Genomic DNA, 27151 nt, shown 5'->3' with positions numbered 1-27151 from the left:
GCCTCCAGCTAAACTTTTTTCTCTTACAACACACGGGTCTACCCCGTACTATATACTGCCATAGACAAACCCAACATTAAATTATATACTGTATTACTATACACCATTGTAATGTTACACTGTGTATTATTCTACCCACCCTACTGTATACCACACCGCTGTATATTCACCATACAATTACGATACTATGTATCACCTTATACATTATATTAAACATTACACTTTTATACTATTTATTATTATATGATCTGCTATACACTATACCATTGACCGTCGCGTGAAAGGTGCTAAGAGGAAGCAACGAAATATGTCAATGGGAGAGTGGTGATAGGAAGCTTGCAGCGGAGCAAAGAATCCATTCCCTGCGGAGAATAAAAGATATATAGTCAATGCCAGTGAGTGGACTGCGGTCTGAAAGTCACCGTAAACGTGAACACAATCAGTTAAGATCCGAAATGGTTTATTCCGTCCTTCCAATGATTGCTGAGCCAGAATCCATCTTCTCAGTTGAAATTGTCTCTGTGTTTGTATATGTGGATCACCTCATGAACGAATCTCTCATGGTAGCCAGATGGCTTGCAGAGAACCTCTGTCTTGGAGAAGTAAATGTCATGTGAGCCCACTAAATTGTAACAGTGATCTGCCACAGCTGAGGTGTTTGTCCTACTGTGTTTCAGGTCTGCTTTATGTTCACGGATGCGGTCCGAGACATGTCGTTTGGTTTCTCCAATGTAACTGCTACCACAGAGGCAACTTAGTTTGTGGACGCCAGGGTACTGTATGTCTGGAACCACATCTTTTACAGACGGGACCAGATCACGGATTTTATGTACTGTGTTGAATCGGACCTGGGATCTTGTGTTTAATCAGGATTTTGGAGATATTTTTTGTGACCCCAGCAATGTAGGGTAAGGTGATGGTTTTGAAAGGCTCCTCAACAGGATCCTTCTTTATGGTTGGAGTGATGGCTTTGCGGATTGTGTAGTCGGAGTAACCATTAGCCTTAAGAGCTTGACGTACGTGCTTGAGTTCACTGGCAATGTGTTCCTGGTCGGAGATGCATTGGGCTCTATGGTGTAGAGTCTTGATGAGGGAATTCTTCTGGGATGGATGGTGGTGGGAATCCGGTTTTAGGTAAGCATCCACATTTCCCATAAATATGCTAAATTCCTCTTGATATGCAAATTCCTTTGTCAAGGCGCTCTTCCCCCTCCAACCCAGCTTAAATAGACGCTTCCAAGCCTGGTGGTGTTTCATTCAGACGCTGTCTTTCCGACAGACCTGTTCTTCACTTGGGGACGGCTGCTTGCGTTGTGGCCAAAACGTCGTGAGAATTATTTTATTATGTTTTATTTTTATTATTTTATTATTTCCCTTATACGTGACTTTACCGAAAGAACCAAGAAGATGAATCCCTGCAGTCACAAACGCTTTAAATCGAAATTTATTTTATTTTAATCAAAATTACAAAATAGGCATATACAACATCCGCACTGTAGACCTCTACGGACGTCAATGGAGACAAGTGTACAGCGTCGCCTACATGTTCTGGCGTCGCTGGAAAAACTATTACCTTACGACACTTCAAGTGTGCAGCAAGTGGCAATCTAACAGACCATACATCCAAGAAGGGGACCTTGTCCTACTCAAACGGAATGAGTTGCCAATGGGCCGCATCCTCAAGACGATTCCCAGTGCCGATGGAAACGTTTGAAAGGTCGAGGTTATGATTGCGAAGCAAGGTGTTGCAATAACTTTTGTCAGGCCCATAGTCGAGACAGTACTACTTCTCTCTCGCAAAAATATGGACAAATAAGTTGACCCGTTGAAGTTGTTTTACATTTGTTTATGAGATAGAAAATAAATGGTGGTATCTCTTAGATACCAGACGGGGAGTGTTCTGCCTCACGGCAGGTGTTTTGCTCTAAGGCAGGAGTGGGGGTGTGTGTATACAGGAATTTCCTGTTTTGAGGTTGAGTTTGGTCACGTGACCAGGAAGTTATGATTTGACAGTCTTTCAGCCACGAGGCTGGCGTCCACCAATACAAAGAGTTCAAAATGATGGCACACATCGTCCCAGTGAAGACAGCTGTAACTGTACATTGTGGGACTTTAAGAAGCATTGTCTGTAAGTTCGTTTATGTTCTTATAATATTGGGAATGCTGTTATAATGTTAGAATGACTGTTATAATGCTGCAAGTGCCTTTAGAATGGCGTTAAATTGTTGTGATAAAAACGAGGCCTAGTTAACAACGAAGTATACAACTTGCCTTATTGTAAATGTTACTTGTAATTGAATAAGTCGAGTCAGACTTGTATCTAAGTAACTATATTGCGATCTTGAGAGCAAGGATGATGAAATATCTAATCCACACTTCAGTGTTATATGTAGTGCTGTACATTTGGGGTGCAGTGTGATGATTACACGATGTGCCCTTAATTTAACACAGTAGCTTATTCCCTTGTATAACTGTTCAGTACTAATGTTGGTCCATCCAGGATCTATTGTTGAGTTCATGTTATCTAAGACAATGTTATGGTGCTGTAGTGTTCATTGATTGTATTGATAAGACAAAGTATTAACATATGCTGTATTTGTGCTGTGTTTTTCTATCAGTTTTACCTCGTTCAATTCATTAAATACGTTTGGAGTCGGATGTTCACCCTGGCTTTGAAGGTTTATTGGATGCGAGGTGAACTACTTGGATAGCGGTGCAACGCAGCCCACAGCGAGGCCGAGATAATCATCCTCATCATCTTTGTAAACTCTTTGCTGAATGAAGGCTTCTCCAAGCCACTGCCATCTCTCAGGATCTCCCGATGTTACAATCCACCAGGAACCTGCACAAGAGCTGATTTAATTGCTCCATATTCTTAGTGGACGTTCTCTTAGACGCATTCCGTTCATTGGTCTTCGCTCTACCATTATTCTTGACCATTAGCCATCGCCCCTTCTAGCGACGCGTCCTGCCCAAGCCCACTTACTTATCTTACGTTTAAATTGTGTGACTGATTAACCAGCATAGTCCCCTACTGCATGGGCTCCTCTTTCTTTCTATCATTATAATAACAAGTATGCTAATTCTCCACGCTTTTTTTCCAACTCTTGAGGTTTTGTTAAATTTGTTTGTGTCAATGCACCGATCATTGCAGGTAGTATGCGCTGTATAGTCAAGGGAAAAAGGATATGTGTCATCAAAATCCAGCAAGCAGTGCAGTATAAAAAACATACCAGAAACGGTACGTACCTCGGAATGTATGAGATAATTGTTATCAAACACGGACAGGCCCATCGACGTCACCCAACTCGAGTTGACATGAACTTTATCGTCGTACTCTGGCACGGATCCCTGGATGTCAATTCCATACAAGTGGCACCTCGCCGGCAGGTTCACAGTCAGGTACGCTCCCTGCGTGCTCAAGGGCTGCCAGTGGCCAATGCGGGAGTTGAGCCGAGCGAGATAGGGCTCGGAGCCCGGAATATAAGAAGAGGCTTCAAATGCCTCATTGGGGATGAATCCAGATTCCAACCCCAGTGGATGAATATCTGTAAGAGTTTTTAATAAGACAAAGTATAATCCATGTTCCTTTAGGTTCCGCTTATTCCATGTCATGGGGTTTTACTAAGAATATTGTGCAATTGTTTACACTGAATGTCTACATATATAGGGCGAGGGAATGCTCCCATAGTGGTGTAATTGTTATTGCACACGCTCCCCAGAGGTCGTCGGTTCGACCTCGCCCGACGAAGCGGCTGAAACAAGGACGGGGGTTTCCTATATAGCCCCCCTACCACCACCTATTGTTTACAAAAAAACGTATTTGAGGGGTTCACACGTGGGGGGAAAATGTGGGTACAATCGCCTCTTCAAAGATGTCTGGCCAGTGTGGAAAAGGAGGCCAATTACCATTTAAAGGGGGGGGGGGGGGGGCTGTCTGAGTTCCCTTTGGTGTGTAAATTATCTTTATAATAAATATAATTAATCGTTATGTTATAACAGACCTGATCGGAATACGAAGGTCGTCGAGGAGTCGTCGCACTTGGTGTAATTGCAGTTCACGTTGACGTGGAGGCAGTAGTCAGGGGACGAGGCGAGTATCCGCCCGTTTTCAAAGTATACGACGTCGTAATCATTGCAGACATCTAAATTTGCATTTTCTTTGAGAGACCCATAGAATCTCAAACAGTACGTGGAGGCTGTGTGCTGCAAGGTGCCATATTCCTTCAGTACCCAGTAGTCATTGCAAGTGACTTGGTTAAGATTCAAAATTGGGACAAAATGTCCTTCAGAATGTGAGTACATGGATTTTCCCAAGCAGGTCAGGGGGTTATCAGCCAAGCAGATACAGCCTACCTGCTGGTTTATCTTGTAATCTGCACAGAAAATGACAGCAGACGAACGCCATACATTACAAAAATACCACGGTCAATATTTATTGTCACAACAATCATCATCGCTCACGGTAAGACAGTACAATACAAATGTGGGATGTTGCCACAGTGGTGTAATGGTCAGTAGTGCACCGGATTTTCAGTCCATAGGTTGTCAGTTCGAATCCATCTCCGGTTGAAATGGTGGGGGAAGTTTATCCTGAATCCCCCACAACCGGCTCTGTCCACCCCAGCGGTGTAAATAGGTTCACCACAGATGATCGACTATTCACGAGTGGTGGGGAAAAGTGTGGGAACTGCCACCTCTTCCATATTTGGCTGACGTGGAACACTAAACCGAATACCATATAGAGCGAGTCTCTCTAGCTCCTGTTAGTGGAGGCCATCATACCAACAGTGGCATGATCAATTGCTATACAACAAAAACGTGTGACATATGCATCATGTAGACAAGTGTTTCATATGGAATTCATATTCTAGAGAAGAGATCATCAAACATCCCGGATACATGGCCAGGGAGAGGAAGGGAGTTCCATACTGTTGGCACAGCAGAAGAGAAGGAGTGAACCTCCCACCGAGTGGAGGACGAACTGGGGTCTCGACCGGCTGCAGGGTCCTATGTAGTTAGAAGTGGCATTTATTTTTGGGGCGATTCATACGGCACATTGTTGGACAAGTTATCTGTGAAGGTCTATGCTCTTTTTTGCCATTATGGTAAGTTACATCACATCCACTGGCTCCAAAAACAATCGGAAACCACCACTCCATACGATGTGTACATAGCCAAAAACATTGATCGTCACACACACGATCAATGCGCATATCATGAGCTTCAAAGACAAAAGTGCAGGGATGAAATATCTTGTTCATGCCACTGCTGATGGAAAGGCCTCCACTTATCGAGTTCCTCTAGAGCTATGGGTCCTTTAGAGGAGCCCTTCCAGATAATAATTTTGAACCACCTTCGACGCCGGCCAGACGTCTTTGAAGAGATCATAGAGAGAAGAGAGATTATGAGAGTAATTATTATTAGTTGGGTCTTTCGGTGAAGTCACGTAGATAGTTTCAAAGAAAATAACAAAAATAACAAAAACGATGTTTCTTGGCTATGTTGACAAAGTGTAGTCCCGGATAGAATGCTCAATCACACGCCGAGCACGTCCGTTTTTTTGTTATTTTATTTTAACTACGTGAATTTACCGAAAGACCCAAAGAATATGAATTCCTGCAGTCACGAAAGCTTTTAGTCAAGATTATGAGAGTAAGTCTCATGAAAAAGAGTCAGCAGACTCCGCTGACCTTGCTCACTCTAGGTGTGAACCGAGTGGTAGCTCGTGACGGATGCCAAATGAAAGGAAAATTGAGGCCGTACATTCATTAATTCACCACGCATAGCAAGCGAAGAACCGTTGCGCTAAACGTGTGACTTCTTGCAACAGCATGTGCATAAACTGCTGGTGCTGTACCTCTCGGTGGAAACTTGACTTGCTTTACAATTCCATCTCCTGCAATAGATATTACACTGAAGATGGTGGAAGGGTCACAATTGATCGTGAATATACCCCCGGCGATTGCAAACACGTGCGCGTTGTAACGATTGTAGATCTTGAAGGTCTGGCTGGTTGACCCATACACCGGAAAGGTGTACTGTGGTGTGATGGCACAAAGGCTGTTTGGACATGTCGTCACATTGGTAGAGTTCACGTCAGCCGTGACAACTATCTGCAGGTATGATAAAAATAGCAGGGGGATTGATTTTGATGCATACTTTAAAACCATGTAAATTGTTTTGCCCGGGGTGGTGTCGACTTCCACTGTAAGAAATGGACAACAACAACATCACGCACTGATTAAAGTGAAAAAATTAACCCGTAAAAACAAAGTTTTTCACTATAAATCTTTTATATGCGTGGCGGCTAGAGTCCTCTCGTCCTCTGGCTTGAGATGATTGCCTGCCACCATTAAGCAATTGGTAATTAAATATAATTATTTTTTTCCTAAAAAGTGTAAAATTTTGGAAAAAATTTTTCACGAAAATTAATTGTCACGCACAACGAGTCTGTGTGGAAAATATCAGCTCGATTGGATCACGGGAAGTGGGTTAAAAACGACCGAAAGATTTGCACGGTCGTAAGCGCGCAAGCAAGCAAGCAAGTGAACTTAATATAAAGGATTTAATAAAATAAGTATAACCCGTAAAAACAAAGTTTTTCACTATAAATCATTTATATGCGTGGCAGTGAACTTAATATAAAGGATTTAAAAATATATTCGCCTGTGGAGAACGCGGGGATCGATCCCACGACCTTTGGCATGGGAAGCGAGGGCGCTACCAACTGCGCTACTCCGCCACGGCCTGCGGAGGGGTTACGCTCTGGGCTCTTATACTGTGACGTTCAGCCAAAGCCATGAATGAGTTCTATTTGAATATATGTAAAATACATTTTTTTTGCCTAAAAAGTGTACAATTTTGGGAATTTTTTTTCACGAACATTAATTGTCTAGCACAACGAGTCGGTGTGGAAAATGTCAGCTCGATTGGATCACGGGAAGTGGGTTAAAAAACGACCGAAAGATTTGCACGGTCGTAAGCAAGCAAGCACGCAAGCAAGCAAGCACGCACGCAAGCAAGCAAGCGAACTTAATATAAAGGATTTAAAAAGAGAATAAATGTGCAGCCACTGCAATTGCTTGTTCACGCCACTGCTGGTAAAAGGTCCTCCACTAGGACAGTGCTCTCGAGGATATTTTGGCCTATTCTTCTATGCTAGCCAAGGACATCTGCAGAAAGAGAAAGGTGATTAGAGCAAAATGCTCTGGATGACAAATTAAAGAGAGAGGAATGATACAATGCTGCACCTGAAGTATGGCGACATTTTCCTGCGAGACGTGGGCAATACGAAAGGAAGACAAATAAACTGGAAGGTTTTGAAATGTGGAGTTGAAAGCGAGTTATGAAGATAAGCTGGGTAGAAGAAAAGTTAATGGAGAGATTCTATGTCAGGTGTGAAAAGAAAGTGGACTCCTTGTATCAGGAAGAGAAAAACAACGTGGATTGGGCAGGTGGTGGTGAGAAGGAATGAGCAGGAGGAGGTGGTTGAGGGAAGACACTTATGGGAAATGACCAAGAGGAAGAAAGGAACGATAACATGAGGTGATGTTCAACAAGGACATATGGGCAGATGAAGAGCAGTTAGAGACAGAACAAAATGCAGGAAAGAATCTTGCCTCAGACCTGTCTATGGATGGAACACTTAATGAATCCACACTGGCCAAATGCCTTTTATAAGGTGGGAGTATCAATACTTTACCCCATCACACAACCTGATAATCAACTGTGGTGCACAAAGTATCAGTCAGTCAGCACCCTTTGTTTAAACAAGCAATAAGATAACAGTCGATCGGCAGGTCGTGTGTAGTGCAGTCATTTTGAATACTCCCACCTCTTTAGGGAAGAGTCGTTCAAAAATATTCACGAGAGGGCTCTTTAGAGGTCCTTCTTGTGGAGGCTCTTATGCTACCAGTGGCGGTGACCGAGCAATTGCAGGGCTGTACCCTTAATCTTAACAATTACAATGGCACCACACAAGAATACCGGCCGATGCGTAACCATTCGCACCCCCTCTTACGAATAATCCCAGGGTTGGAGAGGTATCACGCTTATTTTTAGCAAGGAAAGCCCCACCGAGTATGATTACTCTTGCTGAAGAATCCTGCCAATCTTTCGCTTTAGGGGGATACTAAAATTGCGATAATCCCAACTGAGTAAATATTTGCGGTATCATTATTAATTTTTTTGGTCTCATTTGGGATATGACGCAGGCACACAATGGCCTATTCTTGTAAAAGACGGATGGTCTTAACCTCCACTCTAAGTGAAGCAGACTGTCCGTCCTACTTTAGGACAATACATTATATCAAAGCATGTGTTTGCATGTTTTACCACAAGCAAATGTGGTGAATGCAAACTCGATGCCTCGCGATCGGTGCCTATTTGGGGCTTGAACATCTTATCCCTTCCTGTATTCTTGCTGTAAAGAGCAACACCTATTCATTTTTTACATCATCTGGTACGGCATTTGAGTCCACGCATTTTTTTCTGAGGTCAACAAGGCAACTCAAATGCTGCCGACAGAGCCTTCAAAGTTTTAAACGCCACAGCCAGGCTCAGTGGTGCCGACTCGGTAGTAGCCAGGAGCAGAGGGAGCTTCAGTCATCATCGTCGAACTGTCGCGGGGTTGGAACACCTTATCCGCGATGGAGCAGCGGGCGCAACCACGTGGAACGCGACTGGAATCCGAGCGAGAATCACCACCCGGTAGCCTCCAATCGCAGGCCCCACCCCGACTTTTATGGTGTGTAACTTGGCATTTAATTTGTAAATTACGTGACAGTGATTTTATTTACCTGCTACACCAAACTCACGTTTATAAAGTTAAGGATTAAAAGTAATGTTAACACAGTACGTACATTCGATACTGATGAATTCAGCAACGTCAAGCCAGGGCGATAATGTTTTTGTGAATTGTGCGTTTTCATCTGGGGAAAAAAAACATATTGAATAATAAACACAACGCGTGTACAAAATCACATTTCACACAGCGGCAATCTAATAATTAATTTGCCTTCAGTGCCCCTGGACTCATTTACCCTCCTCTGAGTACTGTACTCAGGGCCGGATTAAGATTTTGTAGGTCCGTGGGCTACAGGTACTGTGAGGCCCCCAGTAATATTTTCAAAAGAAAAACAAAGTTAAAGAAACGTTTTATTTATTTATAAAAGACCAACAATAAATAAAATGCAGGATTCACAATTGAAATAACTTTTCACTTAATCTCTGGAGGCCCTCGAGCTGGCAAAGGCCACAGGGCTGCAGCCTCTGAAGCCCATGCCTTAATCCAGCCCTGACTTTACTGGCCAACTGTCATACACGATATATCTCTACTTTAGCACCTCCGATAAGAACAGTTGGCTACGTACGTTGCAAAACCAGGACCCTGCGGGGTGGGCTGGTAGGAACGAATAATCAAAGAATATAAACATAATGTATTATTACACTTGTTTAGCCAGGAAAGCCCCACTGAGTCTAAAGGTTTTTCTAGGGTCCTGCCAAGTGTTTGCAGTAGGTGGCGATGTTGCTACACCTAATCGGACGATAGGAAGGGAGAGTGTGAGGCCTAGTTCTAGGCTTTAGGCCTAGCTGTAGGCTTTAGGCCGCTGTGAGTTAATTTGTAATTTAAATGTTTAATTATTTATGTAAAAGCTTTAAATGTAAATGTTTCTATTTAAAAACATCAGAGAATGTAACATTGTTAAACATTAACTCCCTTTCACACACGCGGGGGTACGATACAAAGGGAGAGTTTGAGGCCTAGTTCTAGGCTTTAGGCCTAGCTGTAGGCTTTAGGCCGCCGTGAGTTAATTTTTTATTTAAATGTTTTTATTATTTATGTAAAAGCTTTACATTTTAATGTTTCTATTTAAAAGCATCAGAGAATGTAACATTGTTAAACATTAACTCCCTTGCACACACGCGGGGGTACGATACGAAGGGAGAGTTTGATGCCTAGTTCTAGGCTTTAGGCCTAGCTGTAGGCTTTAGGACGCTGTGAGTTAAATTTTAATTTAAAAGTTATAATTAAAAGCTATCTCAGGGAATTATAAGGGAATGTTACACTTGTTTAGCCAGGAAAGCCTCATTAATTTAAATATTTTAATTAAAAGCTATCTGAGGAAATTATAAGAGAATGTTATACTTGTTTAGCCAGGAAAGCCTCACTGAGTCTAAAGGTTTTTGTAGGGTCATGCCAAGTATTTGCAGTAGGGGGCGATGTTGCTACGCAGACGGACGGAAGGACGGACAAACGGACGGACGATATAATCTATTGTAGGCTGGTCCACGTCGTTCCTACCAGTATAAGTTTAACATACATACTGTTGAGCACCGTGGGGGCTCTGTCGCAAGGCTCACTGATGGTTTATGGGGTCTCCTTTTGTTGTTTTGTTGACTCATCTCTGTCCTGACCTTCTCACCCCACTGTTGTACACACCTCACTCTTTTCTGTCTCTGTTTATTTTGTCCCTCGCTCTTCTCTCTCTCTTTCACCTCGACCCTCTGATGTCCCCAACGTAACCATGTTGCTGTATGGATCACCGTGCACCATGATTGTGTGCTTTCCTTGTCTAGAATATTTTAATAAAAGAATACAATGTAAATATTATATGGTTCTTTCGGTAAAGTCACGTACGTAGAAAAAATAATAACAATAAAATAATAAAGTGAATAAAAATATCACGACGTTTTAATCGCAACACAGCGGTCGTCATCAGGATCAGGCAGGTTCGCCTCTGAGGGCAACCTGCTTAGAAAGGTTTAGAGATGGGCGGGGCAGCTAATGTTAATGTGGGGGAGGGCTCCGACACCGGCAGTAGGTCTACACCAATCAGAGAGCTGCTTATAAATGTTTAGAGATGGGCGGGGCAGCTAATGTTAATGTAGGAGAGGGCCACGACACCGGCAGTAGGTCTACATCAATCAGAGAGCTGCTTATAAATGTTTAGAGATGGGCGGTGCAGCTAATGTTAATGTAGGAGAGGGCCACGACACCGGCAGTAGGTCTAGACCAGGGGTCCTCAAACTACAGCCCGCGGGCCACATGCGGCCCACTGAGGGCATTTATCCGGCCCATGGTCACTAATTGGGCTGCGCTTGTGAGCACTCATTTGGCTGCGCTGGTGAGCACTAATTGGGCTGCGCTGGTGAGCACTCATTGGGCTGCGGTGGTGGGCACTGATTGGGCTGCGGTGGCGAGCACTGATTTGGCTGCGCTGGTGAGCACTGATTGAGCTGCGGCGGTGGGCAATGATTGAGCTGCGGCGGTGGGCACTCATTGGGCTTCGCTGGTGAATGGTTCAATGGGCCAATTGACTGGACTTGCCCCCCAGGCCTAAGGCTGCCAGCCCTCCCCTGGCTGTGCTTGACTGGCTCTCCCTCCCTCAGCTCTCTCACTTGCCCCTCGGCTCCACTCCCAGTGATATTCCTGTGTGCTGAGTAAATGATAGAGGGGTAATAACAGAGTGATATCTGATCTCTGGAGGGGCTGCCTGCTGTTTTCCCGTGCTGGTCAGTGACAGACAGCCGAGGAGTAGGAAAACCAATTTAAATGACAGTAAGTGCATTTATATTCTGATTGCTATTCAATTATATGAGGTTATATGTTGTATGTTGTGTAAGCCCCGGTTCATACTGTTGCGATCTCTGAGCAGTGCGAGTTCAGCCATATGCTTGTATGGCTGAACTTGCATTAGATTCGGAAGAAAAAAGGCACATGTGCCTTCTTTTTTCCTGCAGTAGATCGCATGGGTCTTCTCCCCCATGCGATCAGATTCCTATGCGAGTTCGCAGATCGCACTGCGATCTGTGAACAAAACTGCAGGTGTAATTAACTTTTTAATGGCACCCGCACCAGTGTGAGCCTGGGGTAAAAGCGGAGTTCCCCCAATCAGACTGCATTGATGGGCAGTGCAGTCTGTATGTCTCTGTGTGGGCAAAGTCATTGCTGGTATATTGTTTTTGTAGCGCTGTATATATATATTGGTATTTTACTAATAGCAATTTTGACTCCCTAGGAAACAATGATGTCAAGAAAGAGAAAATTTGACTCGGAGTGTAGGATATTCAAAAAACAGTGGACTTATGATTACTTTTTCATGCAGTACAAGGAAAGAGCTGTGTGTCTGATATGCCAGAATATAGTGTCTGTGTTCAAAGAATATAATTTATGTCGACACTATGAAACTCAGCATAAAGATAATATGATTGTTTGGTCGGAGAAGTGAGAAAAGATAAAATATTAAAACTGAAAAATGCATTAACAACTCAGCAACATACTTTTGTGAAGCAGAAGCAGCTAAATATTTCATCACTGCGAGCAAGTTTTCAAGTTGCCAAGCTAATAGTGTGCACTGGCAGACCATTCGTTGAGGGAGAATTTGTTAAAGAATGCCTTCTTTCTGTTGCCAAAGAGATGTGTCCAGAGAAGGCCGATTTATTTATTACAGTGAGTCTTTCAGGACCAACAATTACACGGAGGATTGAAGAAATGGGAGACAATTTCCATCAGCATTTGCAAAACTCCACAAAAAAACTTTCCTATTTTTCCTTGGCACTCGACGAAAGCAATGATGTTCGTGATTCTGCACAACTTCTAATTTTTATTCGTGGGACGAATGACTATTTCGAAGTCACAGAAGAGCTTGCTGCACTGCAAAGCATCAAAGGAACAACTACAGGAGAGGATATCTATTAAAAGGTTTGCCAAACTGTGAATGGTTTGGAGCTGAACTGGGCTAAACTAGCCAGTGTGACAACTGATGGTGCTCCTAGCATGGTGGGGTCTAAGAAAGGAGTAATTGCTCGCATTAACCAAGAGATGGACAAACATAACCATTCTCATCCAATAGCCATACACTGCCTCATCCACCAACAAGCGCTGTGTAGTAAATCACTGAAGTGGGACTGTTAACTTCATTAGAGCTCATGCACTAAACCATAGACAATTTCAGGAATTTCTGTCTGAGCTAAATGTTGACTATGAAGATGTTCTGTACCACACAGAAGTCCGTTGGCTGAGTCGAGGGAGAGTTTTGAAACGTTTCTTTGACTTACTTCCACAGATTACAGCTTTTCTGTTTTCAAAAAACAAAGAAGTACCAGAGCTCAATGATGCAGAATGGAAATGGCACCTTGCCTTTCTGACAGATGTAACAGAGCTACTCAACAGTTTCAATGTGCAACTTCAAGGAAAGGGGAAGCTCATCTGTGATATGCAATCACACGTCAAAGCATTTGAAGTAAAATTAGGCCTCCTCATCAAACAAGTGAAGGAGGAAAACTTCTGCCATCTCCCCACAACTCAAAATCTGTTAGCGGAAAAACCATTGGTTGCATTCCCAAACAAAACATGTGTGGATTCACTGGAAAAATTGCAAAAGGAGTTCCAATTTAGATTTAAAGAGCTTCTTCTCCTTGAACAGGACATACAGCTTTTCCGTAACCCATTTTCTATTGACATTGAAAATGTGGATACAATTTACCAAATGGAACTGGCTGAACTGCAGAATTGTGACTCTCTGAAAGACGCATTCAAGTCAAGCAGCCTTCATAATTTCTATGCGTTTCTCCCCTCTGAGACATATCCTCATCTCAGGAACCATGCACTTAAAATGGCAACCATCTTTGGCAGTGCTTATGTCTGTGAACAAACTTTTTCCAGAATGAAACATTTGAAATCTCCAACCAGATCTAGACTAACGGATGCACACTTGCTTCACTTGTTACGACTAGCAGTGACAAATATGGAACTGGACATTGACCATCTCATTAGCCCAAAGCAGGCCCATAGTTCCCATTGAAATACTGGCAAGTTTGTTGATTTAACTTTACTTGTTCTTCATTTTAATTATTATATTTGTTCCCGTTTTGTTTCTTCACTTCAAAATAAGATATATGCAGTGTGCATAGGAATTTGTTAATAGTTTTTTTTAACTATAGTCCGGCCCTCCAACGGTCTGAGGGACAGTGAACTGGCCCCCTGTTTAAAAAGTTTGAGGACCCCTGGTCTAGACTAATCAGAGAGCTGCTTATAAATGTTTAGAGATGGGTGGGGCAGCTAATGTTAATGTAGGAGAGGGCCCCGACACCGGCAGTAGGTCTACACCAATAAAAGCATTGCCCCTCGCTCCACACACCCACAATGCTGACGGTGGAGGTTGACAAGCAAACACAAATCAAGTCATGACCCAAAGTGTTTGATGACATCTTTCCAATGATTGCTCAGTCTATAACCTTCCTCTCGGTCGAAATTGTCTCTGTCTGTATATATGGATGGCTTCATGAACGAATCCTTGTAAAAATACAGTAGGCTTGCAAAGTACCATCGACTTAGAGAAATCAATTTCGTGTGAGCCAGCTGCAGTAAAATTATGATCAGCCACAGCAGAAGTATTGGTCCTACCATGTTTCAGAATCTTCCTTTTGTTCACGGACACAGTCCGAGACATGTTGCTAAGTTTCCCCAATGTAACTGCTGCCACAGATACAGCTTAGTTTGTAGATGCCAGGATATTGCATGTCAGGAATATTTTCTTTCATAGATGGCATCAGATCACGAATTGTATGTACTGTGTTAAATCTAACCTGGATCTTGTGTTTGTTCATGATTTTGGAAATCGTTTTGGTTACCCCTGCAATGTATGGTAAGGTGATGGATTTGATTGGATCCTCAGATGGCTCCTTCCTCACGGTTGGGGTGATGGCTTTGCGGATTGTGTAGTCAGAATATCCATTCGCCTTGAGAGCTTGGTGTAAGTGTTTGAGATCACTGGTTAGGTGTTCATGGTCGGAGATACATTGAGCTCTATGGTGTAGCGTTTTGATGAGGGAATTATTCTGGGATGTATGGTGGTGGGAATCAGGTTTAAGGTAGGCGTCAGTATGGGTTACTTTCCTGTAGACAGAATGGCTCATTGAGCCATCTAGTCTCTTTTTTATTAGGACATCCAAGAAGGTAGAATGCCATGCTTTTCTACCTCCATGGTGAATTTGATGGCTGGGTGTATTGAATTGATGTGGTTGAGGAATTGGTTCAGAGCCGGTCGGCCATGTGTCCAGATGACAAACGTGTCATCTACGTACCTCTTTCACGGGGACGGGCGTAGAGTGGATGCCTGAAAGGCGTCTATCTCAAAATTTTCCATGAAATTATTGGCTATAACCGGAGATAAGGGAGAACCCATTGGGGTGCCTTCAGTTTGTAGAATGTTCCATTCCAGGTGAAGTATGTGTTGGTGAGGCAGTGTCTCACCAGGGCCGGTACATCAGTATTCAATCCTCTTCCTCATTCTTTGTTCCAGCAGGATCTTTGTGTGCTTAGCGTCATCTCATTCCCTTATTTTTTTCACTCGTCAAATCTCTCACACATCCTTCATATTTAAATGAATTACAATTCAGGATGAGAGCCTCCCCACGGAGGTTACTTGACCATACTTCACCGCTGCCGGGCAGTGTGGGTTGCTGAAGGTAGGGAGCATAGGAGTGCTGGATATAACAAATATGGATTTTGCTTCACTGCTTCACTGTTTCACTGCTGCCCACCATGTAGCCCCATAACCGCGTATGACAACCTGGGATGCACGGTGGACACCCATTCATTCAAGCACTATCCAGGCTCAAAGCTGCTTGGCTTATGGGATATGACGAGATCGGGTGCGTTAATGTGATTATGTCATGGGTTAAATCCCCCCCCCCGAGGGGCGTGCATTGTAAGGATACTTACAGAATATTCCGATGCCCAAGGAAATATCCGAGGACTTAGCTGCATCCAGGGTATCCGCAAATACATTGCACGTTCGGCTGTCTGGGATTCAAATGAGAAACATATGTATAGTTATAACACATAAATATATGTTATACACGTCATATACAGTGCATTCATTGTATACGTGGTTACAATAGCATTACCTGACCAACACAACCACTACCCTAACTCTTTTGTTGTATTAACCGTTTCATTTTTCATTGGGAAAGCGTCTCAAGGGATACTGCCACAGTGGTCAGTGCTTTGCACGCTGGACTTGGAATGCAGAAGTCGCCGGTTCAATCTCCCGACACGGCAGCTGAAAGAATGGGTCAAGTTTCTGAAATCTCCCCCACCTGGCCACCCAGTTGTGTAAATGTGTATGCCAGGTTGTACAATGGGCAGGTCGTGTGTGGAAGAGTAGGTCAGAGATGCTCCCTCGAGTACCCAGTAAACATGGAACGTTGGGCCAATGTTGGTCCAACGGTCGGCCCAAGGTTGGCATGTTTACTGGGTGGAGGTCCATCTGCCAGCAGTCGCGTGAGCAAGCAGTTGCAGAGCTGCGCTTTGACCGTTCAAGGCACACACAAGATGTAAACACGACCTTCGCATCATTCATCTGGAAATATGACAAATTTGGGGAATGTACGGTAAAACGCCGTATATCGGACCATCACAAATGCACCCTGATCAATTGACTGCCCACACCCAGTGCGAAATTTGTGCACGGCGATGTGACTGTCATTTGCTATCGTGTCCACACATCCAACTTGTCACACGCGGTCACGTACCCTGCATCTTGCATACAGTCTCTGTAGATATTTCACATATCCGACCTTTTCATGTGTCCTCTTTTCACTGACTCCCCAGTGAGTCGGATATGCGACGTTGTACTGGACTCAAATTATTTTCAGGTATCTCTTTGGTTAACGTGAGCGGGGAGTGATGCCTCAGCCGGTCCTGCACAACTCCATTCACCAACACGCATTGACTAGCGTGGTGAAGTATGGCCAAAAAAACCCCACAACCTTGATGGCATGTTGATTGCCTCCATTAAGCTATTTATTGTCAAAAAACAGTAAACGGCTGTAAATAATTATTGCATAACGGACAAAAACTTGTTTTGCAGCACCATGAGAAGGGAAGTAGAGCCAGGGATGTAATGAACGGAGAAATAAAAAGGAACGAGAAGCGATACCGGGACGGAAGTCCCTAAGATGGGCAAAGAGGCCACAGCTCAATATGAGGAGCAGGATAAGAGAAGGAGCACCAGGCAGGAAGGGGAGGAGGCGGAGAATACATAACTGGACCAAGATGTCACGGATGATGAGAGGGTGATGATTAGAGTGAGGGAACAGAGGGAGTAGAGAGAAGCAGAATTAAGCTGCAATGAGCAGCGTCTGTTTTCACAATGGGTGGTTGGGAGATTCACAGGTGGTGTGGACACACAGAAGTCACCTAGTTTACGGGGAGGCTTGAGCTGATTAAATAGAGAAATAGAAATGTATGTGAAGTACCGTTGATGACTCTTGGACACCGTTGGTGAGGCACACGTATTTATTCCGTACAAGTAGTCACAACTGTGGACATACAATACTAGAGGGGGTATCGGCCCCCTCACCCGGCTAGCTGGGAATACACTGCTAGCTATCTCTGACCTACCTCCTAGTCCTCCACTAACGGGCTAGGGGAGGCTGTCTGGCCCGACACTGGTAAGTCGGGCTACGGTACCCGGAGTCCCAGAGCACTAGCTCTGGTTCTCGGGACCACGCCGCTGGCTCGGTCCTGCGCGGCCCTGACAAGGGTGGCGTCCCAGGGGAGTCCAGGGCTCTAGCTAGACGATCTTCGGTCTTCACTGGTTTAGCTTTAACATTCTGCCCCGAGCCCTCTGACACATCCCCCTTTATACTCCACCCCCGCTGAGGGGTGGGGCCCCGGGCTGCCTGGTGCGGACGTCGTTGAGAGCACCCCCCCCGTGCACTCACGTAGCCCCGCCCACTGTATTTGTTTCCCATAAGCTGCCATGCATAACTGCTCTCTCTCTAACACCCCTACATATGGATGAGAGGGGAAGGAATCGGACTTGGGGTGCGACGGTAGGATTGGGCTGGTTTAGATCTATGTAGACAAATCATTTTTATCATAAGAGTTCAGTACGAAAATTTTGTATAATGCACGCTGTGAATGAATGACGAAGGGCTCTCACCGCACAGCAGGGTGTGGGACGTGGGCACAAAATAGGTGAAGCCTTTAACGACGTACATGGCACAGGCGTATACACACGTCTCGGCCGTCGACAGAAGGTAATACGCGTTGTATTTCCAATATCCATCTGCAAACGGGTTACAAAATAAAACAACAAATATAATTATGAGGAAGGCGGAAAACTCAAGAGTTTAGGGCGCCAATCCAGTAAATATGAAACGTTCGCCCAACATTTGTATGGTTACTGTGAAGCCAACACCGCTGGGAATCTGAGTTAGAATCGGTGTTTCAAACGTCCATGACTAATCCTAATTGTCAGGAGCCGTGAGTTGATGTTCTCCGCCACAGAATGTAGCACATCATGACAAGCGTGATGTAATAATTACTCAATTGGGATTGCACAGAGAAATCCTCGACCTCCTACTGGCAGACTCATGCCCATTTGCAGGCCAGGTTGAGATGAGATGTGAAGCGCTGTGAGACACCGCGGCGAATAGGAGGGCAGACTTGCTCAAACTGTAAATTCATGTCTTTAGAACTGCTATTTGTATTTAGTTTGTTGCCCTTCCCCTGCACCTCTGATAATCACGGTTGGCTATATATGGGGCCGTCCATAAATGACGTCACGCGATTTTGGACAATTTTTGAACCCCCCCCCCCCTCGTCACACGGCGTCATAAAAAGTGAGACCCCTTGAGGGGGGTCTCACTTGTTATGTCACAAAGTTTTGCCCACCCCAAAACCATATTTCCGTTTTGAAAATAAAACATGGTTCAAATCTCTTTAAACTATTGTCATTGTAGTGCATATTTACTGTCGTGCTGCGCTCTGATGTTGCAGGAGAAAACGTTTATTAAAAAGTCGAATTAAGTAAAACGTGTTGTCTATATTTATTTAAAGTTGCGCATTTTGATGTGACGTCACATTTCTCAAACCCCCCCCCCCCCTCGTCACACATCGTCACAAATGTCTGACCCCCCCCCCCCCCCAGGTGCGTGACGTCATTTATGGATGGCCCCTATGGGGCGAAAGGAGTTAAACGTACATACAACACAAATCACTCTCACTGTACAGGACGTGCATGGAAAATATCACGTGCATTTCCACAGCGTGTATCACGGATATAGGCACGGTGAGTCCTGCGAGGCAGCTGCGTGAGGTGCATTCACTCTGCAGAACAAGGTGGCAAGCCGGGAGGCCGTTACAGCAGCAAGTCGATAGCCTCAACCCGGTCACCAATCACTGCACATTCAATTTGTTTCTACCAAGGCCGTAGCCATGGAGTCAAAATTGGGGGGGATCAAATCTTCCAGGGGGTCTGCGGGTCCTCCCCCCCCCCCCAAAAAAAAAAATATCTAAATTTTAAAACTAATTTACTGCCATTTCCTGCCTAAAATATACAAAATTCACTAACACATAGGATTGACTTTTTATTTATTTTTAACAATAATGTCTAATAGTGTATTGTATTACATTGCTCTGTTTTTTTCTTGTTTACCTTTTCTTGTTTCATTGTATGTAATGGCAGAGATTAGGGATTTATAAAGTACAACCATAACCACAATCATATAAACAGAAATCTATTTTATAGCAATATATTGGGGGGGGGACATTTTGAGCATACTTGAATATTGGGGGGAGTGTGTCCCCCCCAATATATATTATAATTACGGCCTTGGTTTCTACACTCAATCTAAATTCTAGCTATGGAAAGTCAAGCTCAATTCTAGCTATGGAAAGTCAAATGTTGATTTGAAAATGATGCAGCCAACGCAAATGTGATGGCAGGGCGTGTTGTTGGGAAGTGTGCTCCCCGCCTTATAAATGTAAATTATTATTGAGTAAAGCGGAGACAGCCCGTTGTAGGGGTTTCCGAGCGGAGTTCTCTCGACGCTAGTGCCTCGTTGGTGCCGTCCTCAGGTCCAAGCGGTCTCGACGCTCTGTGAGCTCTCCGAACGGCGCCTCCTGTCTCAGAACGCGATGCCGATAGCGCGCCAGCAATCACAACGGAAAATACAGACATGACAATTTACGAATCCTTATTAACTTGGTATCATCCTTCATATAGGAGATGTAAAGGTGTGGCCGTGGAAGGACCCTACCAAGTGACATCTTAGACCGCTCAAAATTTGTGAAGGGTCGCTCATACTTGTGAAAATATTAAAAAAAACGGTGCTCTCATTTCGCCGAAGTGGACTTTTGGTCTGTGCTGATCAAATGAATTTTGATAAAATGGTATGCAAACCTATTATGACAAACGATGCAATCATTGGTGAGACAATAAAACCCATTAGCAAGGTGGCGGTGGCTATGCTGCACGTGGTTGCCTGTAATCCAGCAAAGTCTTATAAAACTCCTTTACCGTTTATCATCGTGCTGCGGGGTGCAGCAGAGGTCGGGCGCCATGGTGGCGAGATGTTAACTACCTCGCCTGGTATACACGAGGCTGTAGGTTCGATACAAATCCCGACCCTGGAACCTGCATATTTGGAGTTTGTATATTCTCCCCAGGGTCGTGTGGATTTTTATCCAGGCCCTCCGGTTTTTCCCTCCACATTTATAAACATGTGTTTTGATTATTTGGCTGCTATAAATTTGCACGTGATAAGACAATTCGTTGAGCTATATTTTATGACCAAATCGTGTCTGATAAAGAGCTACATAGCTCAGTGGGCCTTACCTGGTAAAAGCAAAAATAGTTTTATGGAATGGAGAGAAAAATAAATTATCAAGTCCCAGAGCAGGTTCAAGAAGAAAGAAGCCCTATTAGAACCATCCAGGAAAGGCAACATATGTGAAGTGTGCACACTCTCGGCGGTGAGTGCTCGGTGAAGGAAGCTCTGAGTGGCAAAAATATAAAAATGCTGCTTCATGACTTGAATTAAGAAAAGTGAATAAGACATCTCAAGATCGGACGAAATGGAGGGAGCTGAACCAATCAACTGCTACGGTGCTTTTTATGAATATGGTGCTTTTTCTGGAAGACTTTGCTGTTTTTACTGGATTTTTCTGTTTGCGCGTAGTCACTTTAAGATGTTTCTGGTTCATGTTTTTTTTATTGTTGCGGTTACACCCGATTCAAGAGCCGAATGGCTCACAGGGCTATACCAGATAAATGAAACTGAAAAAGAAACTGAAACTGGTGGGCAAGACGCATCCCGTGGGCGCCATTTGAATGAATATGTGACAGAAGGGGCTCGTTCGGGATTCTCAAGCACCTGGAGCGGGTGTCCCGTAGCCCTTGTAGTCGGTGTCGGGGCTGCAACTGTCGAAGTTGCTGTTGATATTGAAGTAGAAAGTGACTGCACTGATGTCCTTTGGAACTGCAAACGTAAATCACATCGAACACAAGGCATAGCAATAGCAAACACAAGTCCCAGCAAACATGTCACAGCAAACAGAAGTCATAGCGATAGTAAACACATGTCATAGCGAACCCAAGTCATAGCAAACATGTCATAGCGAACACAAGTCATAGCGAACACAAGTCATAGCAAACACTTGTCATAGCAAATCCATGTCCATGCGAACACATGTTATAGCGAATACAAGTCATAGCAAACACAAATCACAGCAAACACATGCATGTTTGCAATGGGGTGGAGCGCTGGCGCAGTAGTTAATGAAGTGTGCGTTGTTAAACCGGCGCCTGAGATTAATTCCTGATCCAGGGTTTATATCTGTGGCGAGTGAAGTCAACCGCGCAATGACCTAGAAACTCTGAACTATGGTCAAAGAAACCTCCATGACCAACATTGCGAGGAGGGGCCTTCATACAGCGGCGAATATACAGAGGGATGCACAGTATTATTAATCTTCTTGGTTCTTTCGGTAAAGTCACGTAAAAGGGAAATAATAAAATAATAAAATAAAACATAATAAAATAATTCTCACGACGTTTTGGCCACAACGCAAGCAGCCGTCCTCAGGTGAAGACCAGGTCTGTCGGGGAGACAGCGTCTGAATGAAACACCACCACGCTTGGAGTATATATTTAAGCTGGGTTTGAAGGGGAAGAGCGCTTTGACAAAATAATTTGCATATCAAGATGAAATCCCATAAATATGCTAAATTCCTCTTGATATGCAAATTATTTTGTCAAGGCGCTCTTCCCCTTCCAACCCAGCTTAAAAGATATGCAAATTATTTTATCAAGGCGCTCTTCCCCATCCAACCCAGCTTAAATATACGCTCCAAGCGTGGTGGTGTTTCATTCAGACGCTGTCTCCCCGACAGACCTGGTCTTCAACTGAGGACGTCTGCTTGCGTTGTGGCCGAAACGTCGTGAGAATTATTTTATTATGTTTTATTTGTATTATTTTATTATTTCCCTTCTATGTGACTTTACCGAAAGAACAAAGAAGATGAATCCCTGGAGTCACGAAAGCTTTAAATCGAGTATTATTACTGTTTGTGTTGTAATTCCGTGGTTCTCTAAGTTGTTGGTGAAGTGGCCCCACCAATTAAAGAACCACTGGTCCCCATAAACCCCGCCACCAACCCAGCGGTGGATCCCAGGAGCGCCCATCGCCCCCCCTTAAGACCCCGAGAACCGGTATTTTACCGATATTCACCAGAGATAATCAATGGAATTATTATTAATCTAGCACTCTCCGTATTCCCCCTTGCGAAGGTGTTAGTTCTGCCTTTAACTATGCCGTCCCCATTTTAGGCACTTTTAAATCTATCTTGACTGGCAGGAATCCCTCAGGCATATCGACTGAACTGTGGTGAACATCCCTCGGGCGCGTTCTCTCCTCTGGCTTCCACTCCATCGCTCGTCCCAACCACCGGTTACCCTGCTAGCCATGACGTGGTGTCCTGCCACAGACCACACACTCTTATCGCCGATCTCGGCCCCCGCAGAGCTTACATTTACATTTACAAGAAAATATCCGGGCCCTGGCCGAGCTCGGCCCTCGCCGAGTTTACATTTACAAGCAAATTTCTTTCTCCAACTCGCACTCTCCTGCTCGCTCCTACATTAACATTAGCTGCCCCGCCCATCTATTAACCTTGATAAACAGCGTACCTCGGTAGATTCCCCCTCTTTTTCACCTGCTTGTGTTACGATCGAAACATTGTGATCTATAATTTTTTCTACCTACGTGACTTTACCGAAAGAACCAAAGAGTATTCTTCTCATCGTTAAATCCTAAATATCCCTTAATGTCCACGATCATACACTTACAATTAAACACCAAACCATTCTTAGAAAGGACTTTCGGAAAGGATGCACCTCTCTTTGTGCCAGTTCTTCTCTGGAGTCAGTTTTGGCCAAAAGTCTAACTCTATCGTAGGTTATAGCCTACAACGGTGGCATGTGCTCCTGAAAGTCTAATGATGTCACACACACACACAACACAGACGCTGGCTGCACACAGAGCCACACGTGTCGGGATGTTCGTTTGATGATCACAATACATGGCTCAACCTCGCTAGAGTGTAGGATGTAGTGACAAACCTTTAGCTTAACAAGAAATTACCGAATTCATTTGTAATTTCTCTTTCACGGTATCCATTCCATAGCCTGCTCTCCCATGAAAGGCCGGGCACAAGTTTGGGATGTGCCTTTCCAGAGTGTCTATTGGTCAGGAGAACACAGTACTCGAGTCGTGATCATAATTGGGGTGGTACTTCATTGATTACACTTCTACGTTTGGTCTTCCAAGCACGGAGTCGGATGCTCAGATTTCCCTTCTGCATGAGCTTCTACTCCGTGCCACTTCTCCAGCCACATCCACGGCCCTCACGTCTCGTTTTGCCGCACCCTCTCATTGCCCCCTCGGTCTCTCACTCCTCTTACTGCATTGCGTCGGTGGCATTTCCACAGCCCTCCTCGTCACAACCTTCTCGGCCTCATTGAACACGCGCCCAGACCATCAACGCCATTGGTTCCTCTTCATTCCGCCTCATTTCCTGAGAGATATTCCCTACATGCTCCTCACTATTCTCATCTGTGCCCATTCAAGTCTCTCTCGTCTATCTCTTTAAGTGCCCACATCTCTACAGTGCATCACTCTTATATCTACGTTCCCTTCGAGTTGTCTTCGCAATTTTTTTTGGTTGATCACTTTCAAAATGATAATTGGTTCTTTACCCTTCTATCTGGCAGTTTTGTTGCCAGATAGAAGGGTAAAGAACCAATTATCATATTTTTACTGGCAAATGAGGTTCCCATAGTGTATACACTTTCAAAATCTGAAGCCTCTCTTCATTGAAGGCATCCTGGCTCAACACTTTACCTTGTAACTCGCACCCTCTTTCCTCAGGTAAGGTTGGACCTAAGGTGTTCAAATGACTGGCCTGCTTGACGTCCACCTTTATCCTATCCACAGATTCAATTGTGCTCCCTCATTTTCTACTGACCAATGCATCTGTCTTCTAGGCATTGCCTTTTAATCAACTTGTTTCCAGGCTTTCCTGCCATTCGCCATCGGCAATAAACGCTCCCATAACAATACCATATTCTGGTTTCCTCAGTCAACACACACTCCACTGTTTTATAAACCGCAGTGGGCTTCACGCCAATTCGTCCCTGATCGTGCACACACGTCTAAGTAAATGTTTATCAATGTAGGCAAATCGGCATTCAAACATTGACCGATAAACACATCCTCTGATGAAACGGAAAAAAAAACAATCAGACGTCACGGCATATTTTAAAACATATTTCAAAATCCGAAATGTATTTTTAACTTGGATTAATCGCTTACCCTCGGACGTGTACGCGAACGTTATCCCACCGGCAGCGCTGTCGGTGAACTTAACAACATTCACGCACTCGCTGATGCCAAGCAACGCACACGACGTGGCGATGAGGAGGGTAAGTGCCATGGCTCCGAGAGCGGTCATATTCTTGGCTTTCGGAACATGCGACCTTTTTGTAAGAAGAACGTCACCTAAATAGCTCTTCGAGATAAATGTGTTTCACCAAAAGGTGCTGGAAAAACAAATGGGCTGCGTAAAATAATGCCTTGAAATACAACCTCTTTAAACTGCCTTGCAGGCAACATAGCCAATTTTGTTAAAATCAACAGTTGTTAAATACGTATTGTAAGCCAGCTGTGTAACCTGAGATACAATCAACAACAAAAACCTCAATTATTTTGTAGACATCCTGAATTTATTGAGGTTGTTTTACGTCAGTAGGCTTTGATGTCAGGAGACATGTCAAACGAGTCAACAGTGTATCTTAATTAACAAAGGGAGCCACGTGTTTGCAAAAGATATGGACAATGACAACTGGAGCAATCTTCATTGTGTGAAAGTGCAATCACCGTAAACACCAGAGTTAAACAATTGAGTTCGTGATGCTGCTGCTCAGCTGGCAGGAGTAAACAATAACATTTTACCAAAACACCCCAACACGTTCCGTCTCAAAAAAAACATGTGGCCTCAAAATAAACGTATATATAATAGGTGACATTTCGAGCAATGGTCCTTTTTCATAACACACACAGAGAGAGGCCAGAAAGAAAGAGTGAACAAGAGTTAAGGACTCCACACCGCTGGGCTTGATGATAATACATTTTTTTCATATCTCCCGATTAAAAGTGTTACATTTGCATATGAATAGTTACATATTAGTAGATATTGAGTAAAAGACAAACCCTTCAATAATCAACAATCTATTACTATGCTGCCACGTGGTATCGTATTGAAGAGATGCCCATTATCTACTCAATACAAAAAATAAACAGCGCAAGAGTGTTTGGCTTTGTTAACTGCGGCAATAGCCAGTAAAACACGCTTGCTTATTTTTTTCAAGTTAACACTTAAAACTAACTCATATTCTATTTAACGTTTAATATTGGGGCGGAGAGAAGTTAAACGGATGGTTAAGCAAAATTGCATTAATTGACACTCATGTTTGTTTCATCAGCTCATTCGCTGCAGGCGCTGGGTGTATTTGGACATCGTAGATTCGTGAGCGATGGCGATGGCTCGGGAGGAGTCATTTGTCCAGCAGTGAATAGAACATGGGTTCATAATGATTATATTATTTGCATAATCACAGTTAGAAAAAGCTAAAGGAGGAATTGTCTGTGCCGATGTATGTTGCGGATGAAGGTCCATTTTGATTGCAGAATATGGATTTTAAGTGTGTGGCGGGGGGGGGGTAGCACTGGTTCATGCACTGCGCTACAAACCCAACAAACTGAGTTTGATTACTGGCCATGGCTAACAACAGCGGTGAGTGATCTCTGAACTGTCCCTGGGGTCCCCACTTCCACTGACTTCAGTAACCAACGTGGGAAAGTATGGTCAAACAATCCCACTTGAATGACACGTACGTGTACGCATTCATCCAGCAGTGGAATTACAAAGTGCTAAAATTAGTTATATTCCTGGACGAGATATTTTGTGCACGTTGTTTTTTAGTTTTTATTCCAAATGTATTCATTAGACATTTTAGTGATACCCGTGGTGCAAGCTGGTTTGATAGCCATCACCCTGTAAACAGCAGGGAAATGGGCACGGACGTGTTCTGGCCAAATGCTATTCCATCAATATGCTGATGAAACACAATTGTACACAACAGTGAAGTCAAAGTTAGATAATTAGAGCCTTGGTAACTTCGAAGATTGTACGCGAGTGGTGCTCATGTGGTTTCCACGAAACGAAATGCTGCTTAATCTAAGAAAATCAGAGGTTCTGTAACTGTCGTTAAACCTGCTACCTCCCGAAACAGCGAATTAGTAAGGTTTTTTCACGTAAACAAAACATGCAAATTCGTTATGAGTATAAACCCACAACATTTACAATTCGAGTACGACGTTTCGCCAGTTATTACAATTTGCATCATCAGGCGACAGCCATAGTTGTGGAGAAATCCTGTTTCGGGGGAGTAATGTGTTCATATAAATTACAATGGACCAATTACCAGTTGGGTTATTAATGTGCATGCGCAATGCAGATACATTATGCATGCACACCATGCATGCGCATCCTGAGGTTGATGTTGCTGGTTTAAAACCGAATGACTTGTGGCAATCACCCCCCCCCACCTCTACCCTCTATGGCAAACGATCTCATCACCAGCACAACGCTGCTGTTGATTCGTGTGATCCAAGCTTTTCATAACTTTCCAAGACCAGAAAAAGCACATGGAAGCCGCTGGGCAAACCTCTGTTTATTCAAAGCGAGTGATAATAATGAACCGTTTAACTTTTGCCTGTACACAACTCTCTC

At 43.9% G+C, this 27151-nt stretch overlaps 1 protein-coding gene across 1 annotated transcript in view; it reads right to left on the bottom strand.

Annotated features, from left to right (window-relative positions):
* Positions 1-24811, bottom strand: part of LOC144736258 (polycystin family receptor for egg jelly-like) — a 130655-nt gene extending 105844 nt beyond the window's left edge. Inside the window, exons 1-8 of the mRNA XM_078618880.1 lie at positions 24673-24811; positions 21175-21279; positions 17958-18083; positions 15731-15811; positions 8865-8933; positions 5861-6208; positions 4005-4376; positions 3250-3548 (exon numbers count right to left, since the gene is read on the bottom strand). Coding sequence (XP_078475006.1) covers positions 3250-3548; positions 4005-4376; positions 5861-6208; positions 8865-8933; positions 15731-15811; positions 17958-18083; positions 21175-21279; positions 24673-24811 — 1539 coding nt within the window. The remainder of the gene's footprint in view (positions 1-3249; positions 3549-4004; positions 4377-5860; positions 6209-8864; positions 8934-15730; positions 15812-17957; positions 18084-21174; positions 21280-24672) is intronic.
* Between the last annotated feature and the right edge of the window lie 2340 nt (positions 24812-27151).

Source organism: Lampetra planeri, chromosome 60 (genome assembly GCF_965212315.1).
Source record: "Lampetra planeri chromosome 60, kcLamPlan1.2.h2, whole genome shotgun sequence".
NCBI lineage: Eukaryota > Metazoa > Chordata > Hyperoartia > Petromyzontiformes > Petromyzontidae > Lampetra > Lampetra planeri.
This window is presented reverse-complemented; position numbering and strand designations above follow the sequence as displayed.